The 26,358-nt window shown below is 38.6% G+C and overlaps 4 protein-coding genes across 4 annotated transcripts in view; 1 reads left to right on the plus strand and 3 right to left on the minus strand.

Moving 5' to 3' along the window:
- Nucleotides 1–19,361, minus strand: part of LOC144665021 (uncharacterized) — a 55,819-nt gene extending 36,458 nt beyond the window's left edge. Inside the window, exons 1-8 of the mRNA XM_078526205.1 lie at nucleotides 19,145–19,361; nucleotides 18,317–18,418; nucleotides 16,443–16,558; nucleotides 15,180–15,275; nucleotides 14,366–14,530; nucleotides 12,081–12,234; nucleotides 11,614–11,715; nucleotides 9,548–9,663 (exon numbers count right to left, since the gene is read on the minus strand). Coding sequence (XP_078382331.1) covers nucleotides 9,548–9,663; nucleotides 11,614–11,715; nucleotides 12,081–12,234; nucleotides 14,366–14,530; nucleotides 15,180–15,275; nucleotides 16,443–16,558; nucleotides 18,317–18,418; nucleotides 19,145–19,277 — 984 coding nt within the window. The 5' untranslated portion in view covers nucleotides 19,278–19,361. The remainder of the gene's footprint in view (nucleotides 1–9,547; nucleotides 9,664–11,613; nucleotides 11,716–12,080; nucleotides 12,235–14,365; nucleotides 14,531–15,179; nucleotides 15,276–16,442; nucleotides 16,559–18,316; nucleotides 18,419–19,144) is intronic.
- LOC144666068 (melatonin receptor type 1B-like) lies at nucleotides 1,604–3,395 on the plus strand. Its single transcript, XM_078527420.1, has one exon. The coding sequence runs from the start codon at nucleotides 1,629–1,631 to the stop codon at nucleotides 2,685–2,687; it is 1,059 nt and encodes a 352-aa protein (XP_078383546.1). The 5' UTR covers nucleotides 1,604–1,628; the 3' UTR covers nucleotides 2,688–3,395.
- On the minus strand, nucleotides 5,219–9,379 carry LOC144666458 (glutathione S-transferase 2-like). The gene is made up of 3 exons (XM_078527900.1): nucleotides 9,248–9,379; nucleotides 6,860–6,955; nucleotides 5,219–5,604 (listed from the first exon to the last, which is right to left on the minus strand). The coding sequence occupies exons 1-3, from the start codon at nucleotides 9,266–9,268 to the stop codon at nucleotides 5,428–5,430; spliced, it is 294 nt and encodes a 97-aa protein (XP_078384026.1). The 5' UTR covers nucleotides 9,269–9,379; the 3' UTR covers nucleotides 5,219–5,427.
- Nucleotides 19,362–20,557: 1,196 nt separating the features above from the next.
- LOC144666441 (glutathione S-transferase-like) lies at nucleotides 20,558–26,175 on the minus strand. The gene is made up of 5 exons (XM_078527880.1): nucleotides 25,965–26,175; nucleotides 22,983–23,084; nucleotides 22,135–22,250; nucleotides 21,144–21,239; nucleotides 20,558–20,849 (listed from the first exon to the last, which is right to left on the minus strand). The coding sequence occupies exons 1-5, from the start codon at nucleotides 26,095–26,097 to the stop codon at nucleotides 20,673–20,675; spliced, it is 624 nt and encodes a 207-aa protein (XP_078384006.1). The 5' UTR covers nucleotides 26,098–26,175; the 3' UTR covers nucleotides 20,558–20,672.
- Between the last annotated feature and the right edge of the window lie 183 nt (nucleotides 26,176–26,358).

Consider the following 26,358-nt stretch of genomic DNA (forward strand, 5'->3'; position numbering starts at 1 on the left):
CCCTTAAAATTAGAAGAGTTCGAATTCAAGAACATGTGCTTATTAAGAGAGCTTGACAATTCCCGACGATTGAATTTGTAGATAAATATTTTTAAAATAATCCCAAATTAAAATATATGCTTCTTTGGTGAGAAATTAGTAAGAGCAAATACAAATTAAGTGTATGATGCAGTAGTTAGAAGGAGCCAAGACCCTTTTAAAGTGCGCCTCAGCTACATAGAGAGAAAACCCTTGTGTTTAGGCACTGTTAGTGTCGTAAGTAACAAAATACACTGACCCGTGATTCAATTGGACCTTTGGAGCTTAAACCTATCGAAATAAATCGCAATCGCAATTAATTTTCAATTGTTGCTGTTTTAATCCTGCAGCGTGATTTCTGGACAAGTGCAGTTAAAGAAGATGATTTGACAATGTGTGTTGTAAAACAGTACAAGAATAATACGTGAGATTTTTACTTGTATTCTCGATTCCCTGAAATGACAATCTTCTTCTCGACCCTCAACCTAAACCAGATGGCAGCTTTTTCGTGCAGTAATACATGTAAAAACGGAGTTTGAAAAAAAAAATCAAGGCGTTATTTTCCTGCTTGTTGGTAGCAATTGGGACCATATGAGAACTTCGATGCTGACGTTAAAATTTGTCTCCAGCATACACCTTATCTGTTCACAGAGCTTATTTTTCGTCGACTGCACGAACGGAATTCAAAAACTGCGAGGATTATTCGTGTAGGCATGAGCGTGGGGGGGGGGGGGGGGGGGGGGTGGGTATAAACGACTAGCACACACAGAGAGACTGATGACAAAATTTACCAAGACCTCATAGTGCCGGCTAGCCTCAAAACAGCGGCAACAGGATTAAAATTACGATTACAATTAAAATTTAAATTTGGTATTACGATTGCCGAAAATCAATTTTACAATTCATTTAACTTGTCAGTCGTAAAATTGTAAAGATTGACTTAGAGATACTACAGAAAAGAAGTTTTCCGTTTATGCTTTTAAATGCAGTTTCGTCATAACACGAAAAATGATGTGAATTCTACAAAAGATGTTTGTTTGATTTCTGATTAGCTTTTTAAAATTGTCGAAGTGAAATGTCTTCCTTGTAATGATTGCACAAAATAATTAATTTCGAAGGAAGGTAAGGTTTATATTTGGTCATTTGTAAACAGGACATCGAACTGTCATTTCTTGTTGATAAAATGTCGGATTGGCGTCAAAAAGAGTGATATTAGTGGACAAGTCTTCTACGATAAAAGTGCACAAACCACAAGTAGTTATGCTCCCTAATAATTAGGAAAAACACTGAAACCACCTAGTTTTTTGTGTATCTTCTTGAGCGTGTGTTTATTTCCCTACAGCAATGCCGAAGACAGGTGCATCAGGCAATTTGCAACAAACAGTTTACACCTACATGCATCAGTGGACCAATGCTAGCCAAGCGGGTGGCCGCATATACGATAGAAACGATAAATATTAATTTGAGGAAAAGATTCAGAAGACACCATGGTCGCTTGATGTCCGACAACTTTTATTCAAAGATCAAGTGGCTTAGGGTTCATGTGGTTACCAAGGACGCCTTTTGCATAACATTTATGATCACGTTAATTTATTAACCTGTTAGTATACATGTTAGTATTATCGCCCAAAGCCATGGACTCGTTAGAATCGCTTTCTCTTCAGCTCGCTAAAAGGAGTAGTGAATTAATATACATTGAAACAGTTCTGTTTGCTATCATCAATGTCGCCGCATTCGTTGGAAATCTTTCCGTTTGTTACGCCGTGTACAGAAACCAGAGGCTTCGTACGCTTTCCAACATGTTTGTTGTAGCACTAGCTGTCAGCGATATCCTCATGTCCACCTGCTGTATGCCTTTTTCAGTTGCCACGGTAATCCGCGGACAGTGGATTTTTGGTGAAAGGTTTTGTCGATTTCACGGATTTGGAGTGTTTACGTTTGGACTGGCTTCTCTTCACACCATGGGCATAATTGCAGTCAGCCGATACTTTTGCGTTGTGAAACCAGACAAGTACATCGTGTTGTTTAAAACACAACGAACTTTGATGTACATTGCTGCGGTGTGGTGTGTAGCTTTAATCGGATCTGTGCCTCCGTTTTTCTTCGGGCATGGCGGATTTGAGTTCCAGCCCGGCAAGGCAATGTGTCTGTACACATTTGACACCAACATTGCTTACACCGTTTTTATTGAGTGCGTTTACATCGCGACTCCCTTAACAATTATCACAATCTGCTACGCCAAGGTTTTCTACACAGTATCGCGATCAAATAGAGTTTTCTCGCACGAAAACAACCCCCAGATGCTCAGAGCTAACGTGGAAGAAGCAAAAGTGACCAAGACGTTAGCAACAGTAATGGTGGGATTTGCATGTTGTTGGCTTCCAGTTTGTATCATCGATTACATTGACGCCGCACGCGGGGAGCCCACTTTGCCGCGACAGGCGTACCTCACATACGGGTTCTCGGTTTACCTGAGCAGCACCATTAACCCTTTCATATATGGTGCAACGAATAAGCATTTCAGACGAGAGTACAAAGCTATTTTGAGTGGTCTGCTTTGCTTACGATCGAGTCGATGTACGGGAGTTTCCGTAGTAACTGTTGTTTCTGGCAGTGGAAGCCGAAGAAACCACGTGCACCAGAAAGCACAAACCACGAGTTTGGAATAAGGAATCTAGAACCAATACATCTATTCTTAGACGCTTCCATTTGCGGGATATATTTTACTAGCTGATAGTTGGCGCGAGGCGAAGCCAGGAAACAGCCATAGCTATCAAGGTCAATAAAAACCGAAAGCGAGCAGTCCTATTGTTTTTATAAGGATAACCCAGTGGCTGTTCCATTAAGCTGTCATCATCATCATCATCATCATCATCGTCGTCGTCGTCGTCGTCGTCATCATCATCATTATCATTGACGCTTTTGTAGCCAATCAAGTTGCGAGTTTCTCCAAAAGTCAGTCCAAGTTGGTTGTTATTCAAAAGGAACCGCTTTTGGCATTGTTTACCTCATATCTTTTTAATTAAGTCTACTAGGTCTGCTAGTATCGATGCTGAGCGCATTGCTTACGGTAGTTGATCTGTTCCTAGAACTGGCTGAGAAAAACTGTTAATTCTGCTACGCGGTACGTTTGCTACCCAGCCTTGCTTACGTCTGTAAATAATGTTATTTTTTCAATACAGATCGATGTTGAAGCATTTTCCTTCTATCCTTGCATTTTAATTTAATTTCGCATGCTGTTACAAGTTATGATATGAGTTTTTAAATTGGGTGAATTTTTGAATTCGAGATGTAAACAATGTCGTCAGCAAATTACACAATTCGAATAACAAACGAGAATAGAACCGACTTAGATTGGTCAAGTAATTTTGCTTATAAGCTGCGGGGATATAACGTACTGAGTTTGGTAAAACCACGGGACAGGTCAATTGGCAGTTTTATTCATTATGCCCATGAAATGGCGAGAATATGAAATCATGAATATATAAATGAAATCATACACGTACCGAGACACTTGATTAAAAAAATAAGTCAGTATCAAGACATAATAGCGTCTAGTGTCAACATATCGGTAACTAAGATTGATTGAGGTTAAAATGAAAATGTGTTTTTACAAAAACTGCCAATTTTAATAACCAAGGATTTCAAAATGCAAGAAAACAAAGAATGAAAAAGATTTAAGAGATGGAATTCATCATTACATGAAAAGTTTGATTCCCGTTTCTTATTAACTGTCCAAGTAGCAATATATTTAGTTGCCTTTCAATAATTGCAAGCAAAAATTAAATTAAGAGTGGGTAATGGCTATGTGACTTATTGTAAACAATGCATGGTACTACAGATCTAGATAATTATGGTAACCGCGTCAAAAAGAGCGCTATTGATGGTACGCCATTTAAGTGCCTAAACAAAAAGCAGTTCTGCTTTCTGCCAACTGAAAAAAGACGCACTTCAAAATCATTTGTTCTTCTTTGTTTGTATCTTGAAGCAGTGGTTACTATTATGCCAAGAGAAGGCAGGAGCAATTAACAAATTGCGAAGGAATAAATAACTAAATTTTACTCATTGCTCGGATTTTATACTACACTACTCGCAAAATATTGGTGCGTGTTATATGATAAGGTGTATCTATGGATCAACTGCAGGTAACCTATTGGGTGACTTCACATAAACGATGTAACGTACAATTACTTAAGGGAATCTCTGGGAAATGGCTGTTATTTGTTTTTAGAAAATCCATTACCCTCTTTTAAGTAGAAAGAAAACCCAATACAATTTTATTCTTGTCTGGGGGTGAATGCTGCAGGAAACCATTCCAAATCAACTGTCATGATAAGGTGCCATACAGGGAATCGGAATTAAGCTAAAATCGATCACAAAACTTTATTTGAACCTCGTGGTTAACAGACCATCGTTTTCCAACGGTTCGCACAAGCTGTTTTAAGGTCATCCCCCTTTTTTTTTCGTTTATCGTCGTATGTGTTTTCCATGATTTTGGGTCGGTCGGTCGGAATAAAAAAAAAACAACAACAAAAAAAAAGTGGATAAGGAGTCTGGAACTAGGAGGCCCGGCACCTCAGCATAATATCCGTGGAGCCTGGAAACGAGAAGACATGGTTACAAAGTCAACATGGCGGCAATGGAGGGAGGAAAAATCGACGTTGTGGTTAAACTCAAACGAGAACAGCGTAAAAAGGATGAACCATTATTTAAAATAATGTGTCATTGCCCTCATTACCTTCTGTATAACTTTTTTTTTTTGAAAACGCGAAAATCTCGGTCGGTCAGACGACGCTAACCAGAGGAAAAAAAGGGGGATGGCCTAACGACGGTATAATAAGCAAATCTTCGTTTAATTTCATTTGCCCACATCTTATTAGTCAAACTATATCCCTTACAACATCTTGGAGTCTCGAGATATTACGAAGTTTATTCTACAATGTTCTGTACAGTGGCAATTAAGCTACAAGGGTCACATAAAACAAAACAAAACGTTAAAAAAACACATACAATGACTAAAAAGGCAAACAAAAGGTAAAACGAATTTAGTGTTGTATCTAGAACCGTTACACTGATGATGACGGCATGACCATCGAACATGTTTGTTACATTAAAAAAAGTTGTATTGTTTCTTAATTTATCAGTTATGATTTTTCTATAAAAAATACATAAATTTTATTCCAAAAATAATTTAGGAATTTTCGATACCTGGGCGGGCGACCTGCGGACTGGCGTGACACCTATTTATCAAAGATTGCGTGACATCCCAGAGTACAAGGGACCATCGTCCATCTGACATTGTCAAACTTTTATTTAAACAAACATTAACCACTTTAAAATTGTGTTTTACTAATTTATCTACTTTTCAAACTTTGGCATCTTGTCTGAAATCGATCGAAGTCCATCTGTTTAGTAGTCGCTTTCGGGGCGTTTCTCGAGCCAGGCCTTTATCTTAGGAACTTCACGAACGCGCTTGTAATGTTCCGCCAACTTTGGGAATTTATCGAGGTGTTCAGGAAAACCTGGTTTATCTCTCCACAAATAGTTATTGGATAGATCGAAGATGGTGATGTCGGCATACGTCAACTGAACAAAATTAAACAAGAATACAACCATGTTATAAACTAACAATTTCTCCACATACATGCGCTGTTTACCAAGGAAATTAGATCATCAATAGGAAAAAAAGTCACACAATTTTCCCAGAATTGTCAAGATTTTTCTTATGCCGCCTCGAACTATGCAACTGAACCTTTTACCTTATTGTTACTTATTTTCGCGGGACTTAATTTTCGAAATTTTCGCGATTTTCAAAAAATCGCGAAATTAAAGACCCGCGAAAAAAGGTTCCCGCGAAAAATAACGACGCGAACTTTAATACCCTTCTATATAATTCATTATGAATAATCAACATTGCCGTCAGTTTACTACATTATTATCTTGGTACAGTCGTCAAACTAGCTCCACTTTGTTACAAAGGAACATACCAAACTGTTTAGGCGGGTTTCGTCTCGTTATATGGTTTGTGCAGTGTTATTGGAAACTATTGCTGTGGGAAATTATAATCAGTTGTGCCAATTTGAGACTAACTGTTTGTTAATACAGACCAGTATTTTGACAAATTTCGCGAAATTTAGTTCTGTTAAACGTATTTTTTTTGGCCAAATCGCGAAATTTAAACCCCGCGAAATATGCCCGTTTCATTTTCGCGAAATTAAGTTCCCGCGAAAATAAGTAACAATAAGGTATATAGTCAGTGTATAGTTATTTGCTCTCCCCGAGAGGTCAACATTGTTAAAGGAGTATGGATGCTCCGAAAAAGAATGAACTACCTTTTTGTCACTTATTTTTGCGGGACTTAATTTTCGCGATTTTTCCAAAAAATCGCGAAATTAACGACCCGCGAAAATTTATTTTAAAATTTTTATTGTATTATTAATGCTAATAAATTTTGGCCAAATCGCATAATTGAAGTCCCGCCCCGTTCCATTTTCGCGATCAAATTACCACGAAAATAAGTAACAATAAGGTAAGCTCCACTAACAGCTTAACAATAGCAAATTGTTAAAGATTTCATTCCCAATTGACCTACTGCCAAAAACAACCCAGTGACTACTTTTGTTTCTACGCGTGCAACTCTAAAGGATACCGTAATTGTTAAACCCAATGGCGTCCCTTCGTCCACAGCATAAGTGAGACTATTTTTTTTCAAGAGGCACTCGTAAAAAGACGTCCGCCCCCCCCCCCCCCCCAATTTCCCACTTAAATGGGAGTCTCCCCCACCGCCAAGCTCATTCTACATTCTGTGTTATGTTTGGAAGTACATAATCTCCCGTCGTACCTTGTCACCAAAAAAAAATGGACCTTGAAGAAGATGGTCAAATTTCTCAAGCCGGGCAGGAAGCGTGATTTCATGGAACTCCTTATGAAGTTCCTCCTGTAAAATAGACAAGCATCTTTTTCAGTATTTAATCTACCAAAAAACGAGAAATATTCATACACCTGAATAAAATATGGCAAGCTACGTCTTAATTAAAAAAAAATCTCTGGGGTAGTCATTGAAGTGAGCATGATCTCAATGAAAAGAAGATTTACTCTAAAATGCCCAGAACTTTCAGTAGTTGTTCATTCATCCCTAACGGAAATTTTGATATGTCAAACATTTTTCCATAATATTTAACGTTTATTTTTTCCAGTTTTTGAAACAGAATTGTAAGATTTGCTTATTTTTGCATTCCCTAAGCATTTTAGTCTTCTTTTACATCAAATTGTTATTTTCTGACTTTCTAAGAAAATAGGACAATCCAAGATGGCGGATCCACCAAAGCCAACTAAGATTATGTCATCTTGAAGAGTGAGCTAAGGGCTTTATACTCAGTGCAAAATAATATAGCTGTGCCTCAATACAACGAAAACCCTTGGGAGGGGTTTTGTCCCCTACCCACCTTGTATAATGGTAGGGGTAATATATAGATTTAGGCAAGCCTAAAAGCGGAGCTCCCCATTTATTTCATTTTCACTGGAGCTTACAATGTTTTCATTCTAGTGAATAAGCGGCCAAAGTACTAATGCTTATGGTGGTTTATAGGTGCAAGACAAATTTAAATCGCTCACGGTTAAACTGAATGTCTGCGGTACGACAAAAATAATAATCTTAAAGCAGGAAAATGTCATTACTCATGGCCCGAAAAATTACTTTAGAGTACAGTAAATTACCTGCTTTCTAGCAATAGAAAATAGTTTCGCGATCCTGTTATAGTTTCGCAGCAGTTTAGTAGACCCCATACATTGATAAAGGATATATTCGCCTTTCATCATTGCTTGTCGCATTAGCTCAATCGAGAAGGTGCCAGTATGCGGCGCGGGAGGTCGTGAGTTGAAATCCCAGAGGAGTCAGTTTTTTTTTTCTTTTTCGTTTTTTACCCCGTGGCAATAAAATTGTTTGTTTATTATATCAACCCGATTTAGCTTTCGAATGCTCCTTCATGTACGACGCTGGCTTTACAGATAGACACGAAAGTCATCGATCGCTTATGGCTCTCAATGTCCACTTTTTTGGCGGTCGATTACTTTCTACACGTAATGAACAGCCACATTTTGAACAGCCACATTTTGTTTCTTCGCTTCTCGTTTTTCTTTTCAAACCCTTTTAAATTTTAAAGGGCGCCTTTATACGGCCTCCTTTATACGGCCTTTTTGCTTCACTCTTTCTACCATCAAACTATGGCTGCCATGTTGCGCGACTCTGTACGTACGTACGGACGGACGGACGAACGCGCCCGCGAACCATGCCGCTATCCATGTTGACAATGACAACTCATTTCGATGGTGTTCCTTCTTTCATGGTTATGGTGCTACGCTCTGCGGCCCTTCGAGCCGCTAAGGAGCTCCGCTATGAGTTTGCTTGTACGTCCAAGGGTTGACAAAAACTGTTTTTTGTTTTTAATTACACCCTCGAGCAGTTGTATTGATAAAATAATGTAACACGCACTCCTTTAACTCATTTTCATGGCGAACAATATAAGATATATAACAAAAAAAAATAATAAAATAACGTCGTTCTAAGTGTTAGTGCAACATTGTAGGGGAGACTCATGGGCCCTAAAGAGTCCCGGGATAGTCCCCATCACAACAGAGAACATACGATAACTTTAATCCGTGCATGATTTATACACTTGTGAAAATTTTACTACACAAGGCCTTATCAAGGTTTTCGACGTCATCTTGACAAGTAGGCAAAGTAGTTAGAAATAACAGTGTTTGTCAATCCGACGGCAAATATCTTTTACGAAAATTGAATTCTGGACAAGTTATGGCCGCGGGGGACACCTACAGCATAGGTGTATAATTCATGAAGCGAAATTTTGCTTGACCTGCATCATTTAAAACGCTGATAAATAAACCTCACCTGGTATGGATGCGATTGGGCTTAAATTTTACGATGAAAGACTGTGTCTGAATGTCATCTTATTTGGTAGATTGCACTTAACGGCAATGTTGCAGCCTCATTGTTTCCAAATTGTGAAGAACTTGATTTTGAGGCAGAGTTTGCGGAACGAGTAGGAGACAGCACAGTGTGATCTTGTGAAAAACTAATCAGTCAACACCTTTAGAGTGTCACAACAGAAGCGAATTTTTTAATCTAAAGTTTGCCAGCAAGTTATGGTGGTTTAAATGTGCGAATTTGAATTTTAATGCCTTCTCCCTCTCTGCAGCATTCCTAGTTTACCTCTCTGCAGTGGCAGCTCATGAAGTTCTGTATCCGCGCTGTATTCTCAGCCCAAAAATTGTCGGAAAAGACCAAACTTTGAGATTTCCGAAGGTGTCCCGATCAAATCACGGTTTCCACATGGCAATAAAGGTAATTCTATTCCACGCTTCAATACATGTTTCAATGGTGAGATCAATGCCTTTTTTTTTTAAAAAAAACAAGGCACGATTGTTTATCAGTGAATATAATAGAGCGATTTCACAAACCTCGATTCTTACATGCTAATGAGTACTTTGCTACCAAACGACATGATCCTACCTTTTTAGCCTCATCCTTTTCAAAGTGGATCTTAAGTAAACTATAAAAGAGATCAGTAACAGTATCAGTTATCATATCAGCCACTGCTTCATCAAAAGGGTCAGCTGGGCACAACCCTGTAAAGAACCATAAAACTAAATTACAATATATAAGATGATGAGAGAATAAAGTTTGTTCTAAACAAAAACGTATTGTGCCTAATTTTAAAAGTCTCGACTGTTGTTGCGCTCCGCAAATCAAGAGGAAGACTGTTCCATAGTGCTGGAGAACAGGAGAAAAATGCACGACCGGCCGTAATTCTTAGTCCAAAAAAAGCACCTAAAAACTGATCCGTTAAGTCGCAGGTGGTTATTAGCGTTAGAACGAAAACGCCTAAACGTTCCGCCAAACAACTGAGTACTAAACAGTTTAAAACTTTAAAAGTAATGAGTAAAATCTTAAGAATAAAAAGCACCGATAATAAATGACGTTTCGATGAATCGCCATTATCAAATTCTTAAAAGTCAGATTTTGATGAGTTCTATATATATTGAAAATGCTTGTGAAAGTCTCGTTGCATATGATTAAAGACTCTAAATGTGAATTGTAGAGAGTGTTAATTACGAACTAAATAGTTTTGCTTTAATTGAGTCAGATTAAGTGTTCAGTTTAGGTTTCATTTCTTGGATGAAGAGCATTTCGTAGATTAAGCATTCAAATTTCCCGCGACATTTCTTCAAGATTGTAAATTGCTTGTTAAGATCGTTGTTACTCTGATTGTGGGCGTCACGCAGGTGGTTTATTTCCAATAGCTGAGTGCTTATGTTCATCAATGCGTTGAAAAAGGTGTCGGCGAGACACAGCGATTTACGCCCAGTTTTCAGTAAGACACTACCCGTCTCTGGAAGCTCTATTTTCATTCGCCCGCTGTAAACACTACCTCTATTGTTATTCAGGGCTAGCGGCATTGTTGTCACCTGTTATCCATTGTTTTAAGAAAAGTAAAGTCTGTGTCCGGGCCATGAGGCCCATACAGCCGGAGCTTATCCCGGTTTCCGTAGCATTAAGCGACTAGGAGTATTGCTACTCCCCCCTGGATGGGATGCTAGTCCATCGCAGGGTTACCCCCCAGCAGTAAATTCGCCGGTACCCATTTATACACCTGGGTGGAGAGAGGCACTGTGAGAGTAAAGTGTCTTGCCCAGGAACACAACGCAGCGCCCCGGCCAGGCCTCGAACCCGGGCCGTTCGACTTGGAGTCGAGCGCGCTAACCATTAGGCCACCGCGCCTAAGAACCAATGAATAAACTCGTTCCGAGAGGTAGTGGGCGACCACCAGTTTTCACAAGCAAGAAAACTGCCGACGACATCAAAGTAGCAGAGGTTAAACCACCGTTAATAAATCAACAATGTGTTGTTTACAAATTCAGATGTGATTCGTGTGATGCGGATTATGTAGGCTACACTCGCCGTCCAAGAAATGAAACCTAAACTGAACACTCAATCTGACTCAATTAAAGCAAAACTATTTAGTACGTAATTAACACTCTCTAAAATTCACATTGTAGAGTCTTTAATCATATGCAACGAGACTTTCACACGCATTTTCAATATATATAGAACTCATTAAAATCTGACTTTTAAGAATTTGATAATGATGAACCGCGATTCATCGAATTTTTTGATGAGTTTTGCATTTTTTTTTATGCAGAATAAGCTGAAAGTTGAAACGCCTTCAGATGTTCCTCGAAAATCTTCAGCAAACTTTGTAAATCTTCGGAAACATTCGTATGGCCTTCAAACATCTTTGGAGATTTCTGGTCTAAAAATTGCTCAATATACAATAAGTTGCTCGAGAGGGAAAAAGTTGCTCGAAGAGGGAAAAGTTGCTCGAAATATGAAAAGTTGCCAAATGTATACCTTATTAAGGATCAAGAACCTCAACAAAAATCATACCCTATCCCGCTACACATACCTATATAGTCATCATATGGGAGTACATCCATACCCCCCCCCCCCTCCACCCCGGGGCTGGAGGGCTTAAGAGACAACAAAAATGGTGTCATTGCTTAGAATCCATTCAGTACCTCCTTGTCTGCATATGTACTTCATAATGGCCCCAGACTGAGCAAGCACTTTTCCTTCAGGAGTCACAATGAATGGCATTTGACCAAACGGAGCCCTGCCAGCTGAAACAACCAAGAAGATAATGGTTTTGACAGCTGATTCACTTCAAACCCTTAAGTCATTACTATGCAAACTTTGTAAATGACACGAAAGGCATAAAATAATGCAAATCCGATCAGTATCGAATAAAATTATCAGTAGTGCTCGTGACCTGAAACACGTAAATTTGAGTGTTTTTTTTTCTACTACAACCAACATATATTCTGCTACACTTCACTCGGGATTTTAAAATACCTACCCTGCGAGCAGTTGTTTTCTCCTTCGCCGAACGTTACGCTGCGAGAATAGCGTTCGACATGGGTGAAACCAACTGCTAGCAACCAATAAAGATGCCTCAAGTTAGCAGTGTCAGAGCGTGTCAACTCACATGCTTTCTCCTTGGCCCATTCCTCGTCATCCAAACGAATATCTTCGAATTCTATATTCGCAGCAGCGAAGGAAAGGCGGCAAATTTCTGCTCTACCACGACCTTTCCCGTAGTAACACTTGTAACCAGACATTTTCTGCTTTAGTAAGTTTCCCTTTTAATACGAGCTGAATTCGTACACACCTCTCAAGTGACCAAGAATGACTCAATGACTTATCCCGTCACACGGCGTAAAAAAATAAATTTATCCCCAGTCTCCAGGCTAGAGAGATGTCGACACTGGGTCACACGTCACGTGGCCTCTTACGCAGACGATCTTTGGCTCGTCACGCAATCTTAGGAGGCTACATGTCACGAGCATTACATCAAATACAAAAGTTGCCTCAGTTGGTCAAAGGGCAGATAACGCTATCCGCCAGATAGATCGACATCCATTGGTTAATTGTTAACAAAACATACTACTCTATCTACTGGATAGCGTGTTTTAGCATAACCACACATGACCGTCTGTTTGTAATCGCGCAATCTGATTGGCTACATAGGTGCCGTCTATCATCGGATCGGTTGACGGCTCTCAGAGCGCGCGCTTGGTTTTCGCTAAATTTGATCAATTAAAACCTTGAATAAATCAATTCTAGTGATATTCTGAATAAAATAGATCGGTTAGTGGGTTATGCTAAAACAATTAGACGGCTCGCTCTCGGTTTCTATCGCCTTTGATAGTTGGCCAATAGAAACCTCGAGCTCGCCGCCTAATTGTTAAATATTATCCAGTGGATAGCGTTATCCACCATTTGAACAACCGAGCCTGCTTTCTGCCAACTGGAAAAAACGCACTTGAAATCACTTTATTTTATTTCCTTTGCTTTTTTTTTCTTGAAGCAGTGTTTTTACTATCTCATTACTCGCAGGATATTGGCGCGTATTACGTTAAACCATCAAATAAGGTGTATGGATCAACAGGTAACATATCGGGTGACTTTACACAAATAATATAACGTATATTAAATCACTTTGGGGAATCTCTAGAAAATGAGCTAAAATGCTGTTATTTTTATAGGGAAATCTATTACCCCTTTTTTAAAAAAGAAAGTAAACCCAATACAATTTTATTTTTGTCTGTGGATGAATGCTGCGCGAAGCCATTCTAAATTTTTTTGTCAGGAGTCAGCGAATCGGAATCAAGCTAAAATCGATCACGAAACTTTATTTGAACCGCGTGGTTGACAGACCATCGTTTTCCAACGGTTCACACAAGCTTTTATAACCATGCCATGATAACGACGGAATGAGAGGTAAGATTCCAGTACGGTATACCAAGCAAATAACTTTTTTATTTTATTTCCCAATCTTTTTTCACTATTTTTTCCTTTATTTTTTTTTTTTGAATTTATTTTTTTTCATTTTTAAAGTGGAAAAAGAAAAAGGAAAAAAAAAAAAAAAAAAAAAAAAAAAAAAAAAAAAAAAAAAAAAAAAAAAAAAAATTAAAAAAAATAAAAAGAAAATATTTTGTTTAGTCACTGACGATGACGGATGTAGCCATCGAAACATGTTTGTTAAATTAAGGTAATTGCCCCGAAATAGAACTGAACATCGATTTTCATACAAAACTTTTTCCTAACTGGTTGATTACCTTAAGGGAACTTAAATTTTGAAATAAAAAAGTGGAGTTCCCATATTCGTTTAAGAGCAGGAAGATCTTGTAAATGCCACATAATTCCTTAATTATTCCCTTGCGAACACTGGCAAAGTACACATCTAATTTTTCAAACATAGGAATTGATATGTTTTCGTTTTACAGAAAGGACATGATCGTTACCCAAAATATGAGAAAAAAATGATAGGTCACCATACTCGTTTACGAGAAAAGACGATTTAGTTTCTCGCGGACTAAGCCGCGTGGAAAAAAGCAGTAAAAATCTGCGCAGCAAAGATGCGCAATGCAATACAGGGCAATGACCTTAAAGAAAGGTGTCTTGTTTCTTAAGTTATCAATTATGATTCTGCTTTAAAAAATATACATGTATTATATTCCTAAAGTATGGAGGCTGCGATTCTTTACTTAAGAATTTCCGATACCTGGGGGACCTGCGGACTGGCGTGACACCTCTTTATCAAGATTCTGTGACAATCCAGAATACAAGGGACCTTCGTCCATCTGACATTGTCAAACATTCATTTAAAGAAACGTTTACCACTCTAAACTTTTGTTTATTAATTTGCTTCTCTTCAAACTCTGACATCTTGTCTGAAAGCGATCGTAGTCCAGCTGCTCAGTTTTCGGTTTTCGGGCGTTTCTCGAGCCAGCCCTTTATTCCGGGAACTTCACGCACGTGCTTGTAATGTTCCGCCAACTTTGGAAATTTATCGAGGTGTTCTGGAACTCCTGGTTTATCTTTCCACAAGAAGCTATTGGATAGGTCGAAGAAGGTGATGTCGGCATAGGTCAACTGAACAAAACAAGAATACAACCGTGTAATAAGCTAACAATGTTTCCACACATATGCGCTGATTACCAAGGAAATTAGATCACCAACAGCAAAATAGTCACATAATTTTACTATAATTGTCAATATGTTTCTTGCGCTAGCATATGACGGCGCCTCAAACTTTGCAACTGAGCATTTTTATAGTCATCTGCTCTTCCCGGGGATACACTGTTGTTAAAGGGATTGGGATGCTCCGAAAAAAAAATGAATGAATTAAGCCTCCAAAGAGCTAAAGGATAGCAATTTGGGCGTGGCTTAAGCTTAACTGACCCCTAGAAGATGCCAATCTAAAACAGACACACAAACAAGTGCTATGATGACAATAAGGACGATAAAGATTTGCTTTCATCTATAAGGAAATTTTAAAAATTTCATTCCTGATCGATCTGAGCCAAAAACAACCCTATGACTACTTTTGTTTCTTTACGCGCGCATCTCTAAAGGATGGCTTGATTGGTAAATACAATAGCGTTCCTTCCTCCATACCCTAAATGATACTAATTTTTACAACGGGCACTCTAAAGGAGACGACACCCCCCCCCCCCCCCCCACCCCTAGCCCACGCCAGATTCTGCGTTATGTTTGGAAGTAACACAATCTTATGTCTTACCTTGTCACCCAAAAAGAAGGGACCTTTAAGAAGAGCGTCGAATTTCTCAAGTCGGGTGGGAAGCGTGGTTTCATGGAACTCCTTCTTAAGTTCCTCCTGTTAAACAGACAAGCAACTAATTCAGTATTTAATCTACCAAATCAAAGTGGCTATGAGCAACTGAACTCGGAAAATAAATTATGAAACAAGAATAAAAAGCCACAATCGTTTACGTACAACGATTTGCCAAAAGAAATCACTTTGAACTTTCCAAAGTTCAGTTCACTCAACACAGCTCATAACATTCGAAAAAGTCAAAAAAATAAAGAATCACTTTAACACTTCGGCGAAATTCTGCCATGACTATGTATTCACAATTCACCCGAGCTTTAGTTTATAAGTGATTGCGTATTTTTTTTTATGATAAGGCCATTTGGCCCAACGCAAAAGTGTTCTGCCAGCAGATCTGAACATGCTGAAGGGCAATGGGTAAATCCGCTCGGATTTATTTTATCTTATTTTTTTTTATTTTTTTGTTTTTGTGGGATTTTTTCCTTTTTTAACGCATGTTGATATAAATTAATTATTCAATTAAAATGTTTACAGGAATCGCGTAAAATTGGCCCACTCATCACCAAACTCGGAATTTTCCGAGTAAAAAAACGAGAAATATTCACACACCCGAATAAAATATGGTAAGCTACGTTTCAATTCAAAGAAATAAATATCGTTTCTCTGGGATAGTCATTGAAGTGATTTCAATATGATCTTAACTGCATGGTTTTCTCACATTCTCATTTTTTCTTTTGTTTTCATTTTCGTTTTCTCAGTCTATGATTAACAAGACGTCTATTTTGAAATTATACTCCGGACCAGCTGTAGCGATATAATAATGTAACCCAACTTCATTTCATTTTCATGGCGAACATAAGAAATATTAAAAACATAACAAAAGAACGCGGGTCCTACAATGTTGGCACCACAGTGTCAAAGACCCTCAGTAGTCCCCTCCACAACAGAAAACAACCTTAAACACACAACAACTTATATCTGTAATTTATGCATTTGTGACAATTTTACTACAATCCTAGCTACACTTTGCCATAAATCAAGGTTCGCAGATCTGTACCCCATCACCAGTCCTTTGTTCGAATTTCAAACCTCAACTTTACTCAAATTAAATAAAAGTAAAAATAGTTTTGAGGTGACAAAAGGTGTCTGTCCTCTTTGCAACGGATAACCTGGTTGTTGTAAGCAGTTTGTTATAAAACGACAGCATCCTACCTTTTTAGCCTCATCATTTTCAAAGTGGATCTTAACTAAACTAAAAAACAGATCAGTAACACCATCAGTTATCATGTCAGCCCATGCTTCATCAAAAGGGTCAGCTGGGCACAACCCTGTAAATTAGAATGGAAAATAATAACGAAAGTTTAAAGATTTCATTCCTGGTCGATCTAAGCCAAAAACAACCCAATCACTTATTTTGTTTTTTTTTTTTTTTTTACGCGCGCAACTCGTAAAGGATAGCTTGATTGGTAAATACAATAGCGTCTTCTTCCATACCCTAAATGATACTAATTTTTACAACGGGCACAGGATGAAGCAAACGAAAATCGACACCCTTTAAAAGGCCCAAACCCGAACAATGACACCCTATTCGAGGGAAAAACAAAATCTAAAAATGGCCATTGAACTTTATTAAATTGCCTTGCTAATTCTTTAATGTATCGTTCAGTTTTAACAGAACAATTCGTTTTCGTTCAGCTGAGCGTTTAAGCAATGCAATTTTGGCTGAAATAAATCTCTGATTAATGATAATAAATTATAGTTTCTAGTTATAGTAATAGTTTATTAGTTGTTTCCACTGAATGGCTTTCCGGCCAACTTTACAAATATAAAGATAAGAATATTATATTTAACAATAATCGACCTATTTTATTTACGTTAAATGCTATGAACATAATCAATCTACTATAAAATGCTATGAATATATGGCTCCTAATTTTAAAGTGATTCTAAAAACTGTACTGATTCAGTCTTAAAACGTGAGGAGGCTCTCTATTCTAACTAGAGATTTTGGGAGATCATTCCAGAGACGGACTGCTCGAAATTTCTGGCGCATTACACTAAAATCTCGATGCTCTTACAATATACAGCACTAGTGAAAAGAAATACAATATCAATGAAAGCAATATTAATTGAAAGTAGTTAACATAAAATTAAATTGCAATATATAGGATGATGAAATACTAAAGTTTATTTTTAAACAAAAACTTTTTGGGCCTAATTTTAAGTCTCGACTGATGGGGCGCTCCGCACATCAAAACGGAGGGAGACTGTTCCATAGAGCTGGAGTGAAGGATGAAAAAGCGCGACCCCCGTAATTCTTAGTCGTGGCAACAACTGAAATCTGGTCTGTGCAGTCGCAGGTGGTTATTAGCGTTAGATCGAACGACAACGCCTAAACGGTTGATGAAGATAAATAAGTTCCGCCAAATAACTGCGTGCTAAACCGTTTAAAACTTTAAAAGTAATGAGTAAAATCTTAAAAAAATGAAACACTTGCGCACGGACAGCAGGTGAAGCTTGCGGAGGATTGGCGTGATGTAATTCATTCTCCTTGTTTTTGTAACCATTTGAGCGGCCGAGTTCTTAACACGTTGAATTTTCGAGATTTCTTTATCCGAGAGACCATACAAGAGACTTACAGTAGTCCAGTTTAGAGGACACAAAGGCGTAAATAAGTTTTCCTGTGCCTGGTTGGTCAAGATACTGACGAATATTTCCAATACGCTTTAGAGCAAATGAAGCAGAGTTACAAAGATAGATTGCTTACATGAGTAGACATCGTTAAGCACTGGTCAAGAGTGACCCCAAGATCCCGGGCAATCATGCTACTCTTGATCTCAGAAGCAACAATATTCAACACAGTTGTTGATTAGCTACCCTACCTAAGGATAACACTGGGAACACAATGCCAAAAGGGACATAAAATGATACCCTATTAAGGATCAAGAACCTTAAAAACCATACCCTATCCCGCGGCACATACCTATATAACCGATATATGGGATTACATCCCCCAGTTGGGGGGGGGGGGGGGGGGGGCTAAGAGACAAAAATAAGGGTGTCACGGCTTAAAATTCATACGGTACCTCCTTGTTTGCATATGTACTTCATAATTGCTCCAGACTGAGCAAGCACGTTTCCTTCAGGAGTCACAATGAATGGCATTTGACCAAACGGAGGCCTACCAGCTGAAACAACAAAGAGGATAATGGGTATGACAGCTGATTCACTTGAAGACCCTTAAGTCAATACTATGCAAACTTTGTAAATGTCACGAAACGCATAGAATGCAAATCACATTTAAACAAAATTATTAGGGAGTTTGAGCAACCACGACGGCGACACCGAGGACAACGGCCATTAAAAAGGGATAGAAAATTTAAAACATCCGCCTTCATGGTTTACGTTCTCAAGATATGAAGTATTTGGTCATTTTCTCGGCATAGACATTTGCAAACTGAGATTTAAACCGCACATGCTAGGCTACATGGACTACATACTCGTAAAATGAGTTTTGCTTAAACTCCCTAACTCCCTAACTTATGTCTGTTTCAGGACGTAGCTCAGTCGCGATTAGCTGACAAAGTCTGTTTCAGAACATAGCTGCGTTGACAAGAAAGAAATTAACTGACCAGGAGCTAAGAATAAATCCGATCAGTATCGAATAAAATTATCAGCAGTGCTCGTGACCTAAAGCACGTATATTTGTTTCTTTTTTTTTTTCTACTACAACCAACATATATTCTACTACATTTCATCCGGGATTTCACAACTTGAATGCCTACCCTGCGAGCAGTTGTTTTCTCCTTCGCAGAGCGTTACGCTACGAGAATAGTTTTCGACATAGGTGAAACCAACTGCTTGCATCCAGTAAGGACGCCTCAAGTTAGCAGTGTTAGAGCGTGTCAACTTACATGCCTTCTCCTTGGGCCATTCCTCGTTATCCAAACGAATATCTTCGAATTCAATATTCGCAGCGGCAAACGAAAGACGGCAAATTTCTGCTCTACCACGAGCGTTACCGTAGTAACACTTGTAGCCAGACATTTTCTGCTTAAGTTTCCCTTTACGCGCTGAATTCGAGCGCACCTCCAAGTGCTCCAACTGAAGTGACCAAGAATGACTCAGTGACTTACCCGTCACGCGGTGTGAAAAAATAAATTTACCCCCAGTCTCCAGGCAGAGAGATGTCGACTGGGTCACACGTCACGTGGCATCCTACGCTGACGATCTTTGGGCTCGTCACGCAATCTTAGGAGGCTACATGTTACTGATGTTACCAGCATTATAAAAAATACAAAAGTGTCTATCTTGCTTATCAACAAGGAAGAATTTTATCGACATTACCCCAGTTGCATTTTTTTTTTTCAAGCATGGCCGGCATACGATTTAACATACCAAGAAGTATTTTTTTTAAACGTGATTCTAAGAGAATTGGTTCATGGTGCAAAGTACTCTTCAAAACTCTGTCACGTGACCTAGTCAGTCATAAATGCTGATATTTGGTAGTAAATAGTTTAATGTCCGCTTTGTTGACAAGTGATTATGTCACTGAGTAATAAAAGCAATCCATGACTTTTAGCGTGCCGAGCATGTGAGGGTTTTGCAATTAATATACGTGGCGATACACATAGATATAAAATAAAACACAAAATATATTGATCTCGATCTCACGCACACAGGCCAGTTTCTCGCGCCTGACTGACAAATTTGGATTTCTTACTCTTAGAACCCATTTAATGTAAATTCGATTTAATTTTGTTAAAATAATTTTGTTAAAATAATTTTGGTAAAATAGTTTAATAGTCATGTTTGAGTAAATTTCAGCAATTGCACAGATTGCGGAAAATCGTCAGAACATCTTCGGAACTCTTCGGCAATGTTCAGAAATTGTCGGAACATCTTCGGAAAATGTGGAGATTGGAATCTCACGCTTTGACTTAGTTAACGTTGGCAGGTGTACGTAAAACCTAGCTGCCATTTACAAACTGCAAAAAGGATACTTTGCGATTCACCGTGGAATCCCGATTTCTCGAACCTGAAGGGAAACGAAAATTGGTTCGAAAAATCGGAGGTGAAATTGCAGTGTTCGACTCAGTGGAGCAAGTCCAATCCAAACGACTTTTGATTCGATTTTTAGGGAGTTTAGAGAAATCGAGAGTTCGAAAAATCGGAATTCTACTATAACTTTCCACAAAATCTCCGATGCGTGGGTGTGCTGTGGACTGGTGTGAAATCGGTTTATCAAGATTGCTTGACAAGCCATCAGCAAAGGTAAAAACGGCAAACTCACATGTTATTACGTATACATTTAAACAAACATTCAACACTTGAAACCTTTGTTTTTATTTACTTGTTTACACTTCAAAATCTGACATCTTGAATTTACTTGTTTACACTTCAAAATCTGACATCTTGTTACTCCAATCGTGGACCAGTTGTTTAGAAGTCGGTTTTTGGGCGTTTTTCAACCCAGGCCTTTATTCCAGCAACGTCAAGCACGCGCTTGTAATGTTCCACCAACTTTGGGAATTTACTGAGCTGCTCAGGAACTTCTGGTTTGCCTAGCCCCAGAAAGTTGTTGAAGACGTCGAAGAACGTGATGTCGGCATAGGTCAACTGACGAAAATAAAAAAAAATATTGCCGTGTGATAAGCACATTAGTTCTCCACATGACGTGCTTGTTAAGAAAACAAGAGCTACAATGACAAATTGTTAACAAAAACACAAATTCCCCTAACTAGTATTGAGAAACGAACGGAGACATTTTGCAGAATTCCCATAAATGAACTCGCCGGGATCTTGCCTCATATCTTGTAAGCTTGTTCCACAACAATGAAACCCTTTGCTACAGTATGTAGGCAATTATACACTGTTCAACCTTGATCAGTGGTACACAAACTCAAGTCCTACCTTGTCACCCAAAAAGAAGGGACCTTTAAGAAGAGCGTCGAATTTCTCAAGTCGGGTGGGAAGCGTGGTATCAAAGAACTCCTTCTTAAGTTCCTCCTGTAAAAAAGGGAAAGAATCAACTGAGTCAAAAATAATAGAAAAACCTGGGTCCTCCCGCAAACGCAACCCTGCGCGAAAGTTATTAAGGTTTCCTTTGGTTTTCCACTATTGATTGGCATAAAAAACTCGTGCCACTTTCTCAGCCAATCAGAAGTGAAACTCAAAACCAACACGCGCAGGTTGTTTTCGCGCTTCGTGCCGGCTATACGAGTTTTGGTTTAAGGACACTCAATGGAAAACTGCTCTACATGAAATTTAGAATCTTGTCTTGTCAGAATATTGCTAGCTTGGAGGAGTTCTCACTCTAATCCTAATTGGTCTCAACTTTGCTATTGTTCACGGTAGTTTAGGTAATTTTGTTTATTTTCTCTAATTATGAGCTCTAAACTGCAAATTAGCACAGCATCAATCTTTTATCGGCAAAGTCGCCGCCACACAACAAACAAGGATGATTTCCAAGCATCATAAATGATACTTTCATACAAACTGAGGTAAACTTGTAAAAGGTTGGGCCAAGGTTTTTTTAAGTTTACCCAAATGCTATCCGTTTCAAAATTGTCCTTTTCTATCCATGCCCCTTCCTCGGCTTTTCTGTGTTTCTTTTGAGTTCTTCTGTTGTTTTAAGCCGTTACTGATATTTTGATATTGTGATATTGTGATATTGTGATATTGGTGCTGGAGGTTAAATTGCCTAAAATTTTGTGGCCTTTAAGCTAAGTTCCATAATATCACATAACACGACAACTACCTGGTTGAATATTGATTCGTTTTTTTTTTTTTTTTACAAACGTTCAACTCTTTGTCTATTTTCAAACAAAAATAAAGAACCAGATTAATACACTTTTTGTGACTTCTTCTTTCTCCTAAATTATGGGAACGGCCCATTAAATACCTTTTTAGCCTCGTCCTTTTCAAAGTGGAACTTTACTACAGCATTTCGGAGATCGACAGCACCATCGTTGATCATATCAGCAAATGCCTCATCAAAACTGTCAGTTGGACTCAAACCTGTAAAGTACAACAGAAAAATTTAATATGCTTGTTATGGAGTTGGAAAAACACTCACTTGTACATTACCACTGTCATATTAACACCCAGGGGAAGTGGGGAGGGGAAGGGGGATAGGGGGGGAAGGGGGAAGGGGGAAGGGGGAAGGGGGAAGGGGGAAGGGGGAAGGGGGAAGGGGGAGGCACACGGACAAATACGACGGAGATGCTCATCAAAATTTTAAAAGGGACACTCAAAAGGTGCTGGAATCCTTATTCTATCAAAGGAACATGCACCTTCTACTCATTCCAAACAGGAATGACATTAGAGACCCAATAACAGATAAATCACCAGTACCTTGTACAAGTGGAAATAAACAAATACAAGTTTACATACAGTGTACAACCATTTCCCCTGGAGAAACAGCCCTAGAAATTAGGTTGCCCGTTTGCACAAAGATGTCCATAACATAAAAAAAAAAAATGATAACTTGTACTTCTTTCCCTACTTGTACCCAGGGGTTGCAGAAATAGAGTGTCATGAGGTCGCAGAAGCTCCTGAGGGGCGTTAATACTTGCACATTAAAGGGGGCCACAATAACTACAAATGTAGGCATTTGAAATTGAGCTCCAGTCTTAAGCACTACCAACATAGCCAATTTTTAACCCTTAAATGGAATGACAAACATCGCCCTTAGGGATGAGCTATGGGTTATTTAATTTTAATTTCATTTAAAAGGTGACACGATACTACCTGCTTTTTTGCATATGAACTTCATAATCGCACAAGACTGGGAAAGCACCTTTCCTTCGGGAGTCACAATAAATGGCACTTGACCAAAAGGAGGCCTGCCAGCTGTAACAACAAAGTGGTAAATTTATTATCCAGAGAAACAACAAGGTGAGTAATAGTCTGTGTTCACCAACCTGGTGGCCCATCTGGATGGAGCTTATCCTCATAGCATTAGGTAACTAGGAGTATTTCTACTCCTCCCTGGATGGGAGGCTAGTCCATCCCAGTGTCACCCCCATCATTAAATTCGCTCATACCCATTTATACACCTGGGTGGAGAGAAGGACTATGTATAAAATAAAATAAAATATAAATATGTGTTTAAAGTGGTCATGCACTTAGCTTCATATCTCAACGAGATAGCTAGTTTACAGGCATGCCACTGAAACAGAGGAAACAAATAATTTATAAATGAACATAACAAGGTTAAAAATCCCAACTGTCAGGAGGCAGACCAGTTGGCTATATACAAAGCGTGGTCGAGGATTTGAGGATTTGAGGATTTGACTATGAGAGTAAAGTTTCTGGGGCTGGAACCCACACCATTTGAACTGGAACCCAGTGCACTAATCATTAGTAGGGCTTTCCACAAGTTGCTCGGCAACTTTTTGGTAACTTTTTATGTTTCTAGCAACTTTTTTCCCTTCGAGCATTTTTTTCCACTCGAGCAACTTGTTGCATTTTGAGCAATTTCCAGACCGAAGATCTCCGAAGATTATCCGAATGTTGTTTAAAGGCCATACGAACGTTTCCGAAGATTTTCTGAAACGTCTGAAGACGTTTCAACTTAGTCATTCTGCATTAAAATATTACAAAAAATTCTCAGCAAAGATGACGTCATCATTTTACAAATTTTCCCCTTGATATGTTATTTAGATACTTCTTTTGCTGTAAAATTGCATAAAACTGCTAAGAAATCTTTTTTTTTTGTTTAGAAATCTAACCCTCAAAGTAAAATTAGCATATATTTAACGAAATTATCTTGATTAGAAGCAGCGTTTTGGATTTTTTGGAGCAACTTTCGAGCAACTTTTAATATCAGAAGCAACTTTTTTGGAGTTTTGGAGCAACTTTTGAGCAACTTTTTGAGAAATTACGGGCAACTTTTTGGGGAATCTCGAGCAACTTGTGGAAAGCCCTAATCATTAGGCCAAGAAACAAAAACTCAAATGTGCAGGCAGTGAAATGATTATATATAAACGTTGCTTTTAAAATGTGGGAAAATGTTAAAAAGGTTTTCCTTTTGTTTTGATATGAAATCCGGGCTTATAACAGCCTCAAGGGTAATGTAAATGCCTATAAAAAGAAAATAAGAACGTCAAGGTAGCTTCATTTTAATATATCTGAATTCTGAAAGATCTTTAAAAAAATTACCCGATTTTTTAAAGAACGTTAACGTAAAACACATAACAGTTATTCGCTTTTAAAACATTCTGCCCCCTTATGCAAAACAGATAAGAATTTCTGAGGGCCTCATTGGTGGGGTGGGAAGGGGGGGGGGGGGATAATTCCATATTCCCCAATATAAGTTCAATTTCACAAAAAGTTACCGTTTATAGTAAAGGTATCCTTGAATTGTTCCTAAAAAATAAATGTTTATACCCCCTTGTTCTAAGAAACCCCTGAGGCCCTCATCTCTTGATTCCTTGCGTATTGTATGCAAGATTAATATACTGCACGCATGGCCACCTCCATTGTGTTACTCGATTTATGTTACGGCTGTCTGAAATATATATGATATGGCTGCACGTACCAAATGTCGCGAAACGTACACGGAAGTAGATCTTGAGCGAAAACAATTTCGCAAGCTAAACAGTGAGTGAACGAGGCCTTACTGCCACTTCCTTGCCCGTTTTTCCACTTGCTCGCTCTTTCGTCCAAAATAAGCTTGTACTGCAGGCTACGTACTTCGCCGCTCGCGCAGAACCCCAAACAAGATAAAGAGTGCATGTGAAGCAGACAGCAACAAATCATAACTCGTGGCTTATTTATCTAAATTTATTTACTACCATTTGCGTTCACCCATGAAGCGTGAACAATTTAACCCGTAGTTTTACTTTTAAAACCTCAACGGTTTTGTCTGTTACGTGTCAACTTTGACCAATGAAACGTTTGCGGTCAGGTGGCGAAATTGACAACGTTTTGGCGCCAAACGATCATGTTTTCTTCACGAGCTTTCAATATTTTCAAGATTTGCCCGCTTACTTCGATTAAAGTCTGCTTAGAAAATATTATTACAATGGAGAAGAGAAAAGATGACAAGTTTGGAAAGAATTATCGTCCAGGAGTCGCTTTAGAACAAGATTTTCGATGCTTGATTCATTTGTTCGAAGTGTCACGTTTTCAGATAAAACTGTTAACGTTTTAAAAGTCATGGATGAACGCAAATGGTAGTATTTGTCGACGAGCGAAATGTAGTGCAACTCGTGGCCTGAAATTCAAATAAAAGTTTCGATTTTTTTTTTCAAACGACCTGGCTGCGATAATTTCGTTTGCGTTTTAAAAAATAATGATGCAATATCTCCACACCTTTCCGATTTTGAAATTTTTAAGTTTACTTTCGGTTTTGTTTATTTCACAGACAAAACTTTTTGAAAAGGCATAGCATGGCTGCATAACAGCACGAAATATTTACAACTTCAGTTATTCAATGATTAAACTAAAATCAAGATTCATTTGCATTTCACTGGAGAATAAAAAATGAAAAAAAACACGCGTTTACTTAGAGCGTACCGCGTGTCAGCACGAAAGGAACTAGACTGTACTTGACGCGTGCCTCGTGTCAGCACGAAGGGAACTTGAATGCGAGCAGTTAGGCCGTCGAGCGTAAAGCCATGGATTATATCATGGCCACTATTTTTTCGCTTCACGTTCGACGGATTAAAAAACAAAACAAAAATGAACTGATCGTTGTCTACGAAAGAAAGAGACCTGTCTACTTACATGCTTTCTCATTGGCCCATTCCTCGTCATTCAAACGAATATCTTCGAATTCTATATTCGCAGCGGCGAAGGCAAGACGGCCTATTTCTCCTTTAGCACGAACGTTAAAATAATAATATTTGTAACCCGACATTTTCTGCTCAGTGCGGTCAACTCTTTCAGAACTTGATCGCACCTCAATGTCAACCAGAAATGAATACTGACTAAGAATGACTCTGCTATTTCAAGATTCCGAGAAAAATGATTTTTTTCCCCCAGTCCTCAGGACAACCTCGTCCCCAGGGTCTTCTCCTTGCGTGAAAAGTCACGGATTTAAAAATACCTTTAATATTGATCGTTATCGCAGAGGACGATGTAGGGTCCGGAGTATTTTGTTTGTCACACCAATCATGTT

This window comes from Oculina patagonica, chromosome 9 (assembly GCF_052425735.1).
Source record: "Oculina patagonica isolate OP01 chromosome 9, crgOcupat, whole genome shotgun sequence".
NCBI classification, from domain to species: Eukaryota; Metazoa; Cnidaria; class Anthozoa; order Scleractinia; family Oculinidae; genus Oculina; species Oculina patagonica.

What these genes read in the sequence shown, in the direction of transcription:
- LOC144666068 (XM_078527420.1), top strand. Translation starts at nt 1,629, where the DNA reads ATGTTAGTATTATCGCCCAAAGCCATGGACTCGTTAGAATCGCTTTCT.
- LOC144666458 (XM_078527900.1), bottom strand. Translation starts at nt 9,268, where the DNA reads ATGAGCTGCCACTGCAGAGAG. An exon ending in TGAGCTGCCACTGCAGAGAG is followed by an intron (nt 6,956 to 9,247) that starts GTAAACTAGGAA and finishes TCTATTTTACAG; the next exon opens with GAGGAACTTCATAAGGAGTT. An exon ending in CATTTTTTTTTGGTGACAAG is followed by an intron (nt 5,605 to 6,859) that starts GTACGACGGGAG and finishes AATTTTGTTCAG; the next exon opens with TTGACGTATGCCGACATCAC.
- LOC144666441 (XM_078527880.1), bottom strand. Translation starts at nt 26,097, where the DNA reads ATGTCGGGTTACAAATATTATTATTTTAACGTTCGTGCTAAAGGAGAA. An exon ending in ATGGGCCAATGAGAAAGCAT is followed by an intron (nt 23,085 to 25,964) that starts GTAAGTAGACAG and finishes TTGTTGTTACAG; the next exon opens with CTGGCAGGCCTCCTTTTGGT. An exon ending in AAAAGGACGAGGCTAAAAAG is followed by an intron (nt 21,240 to 22,134) that starts GTATTTAATGGG and finishes CCTTTTTTACAG; the next exon opens with GAGGAACTTAAGAAGGAGTT.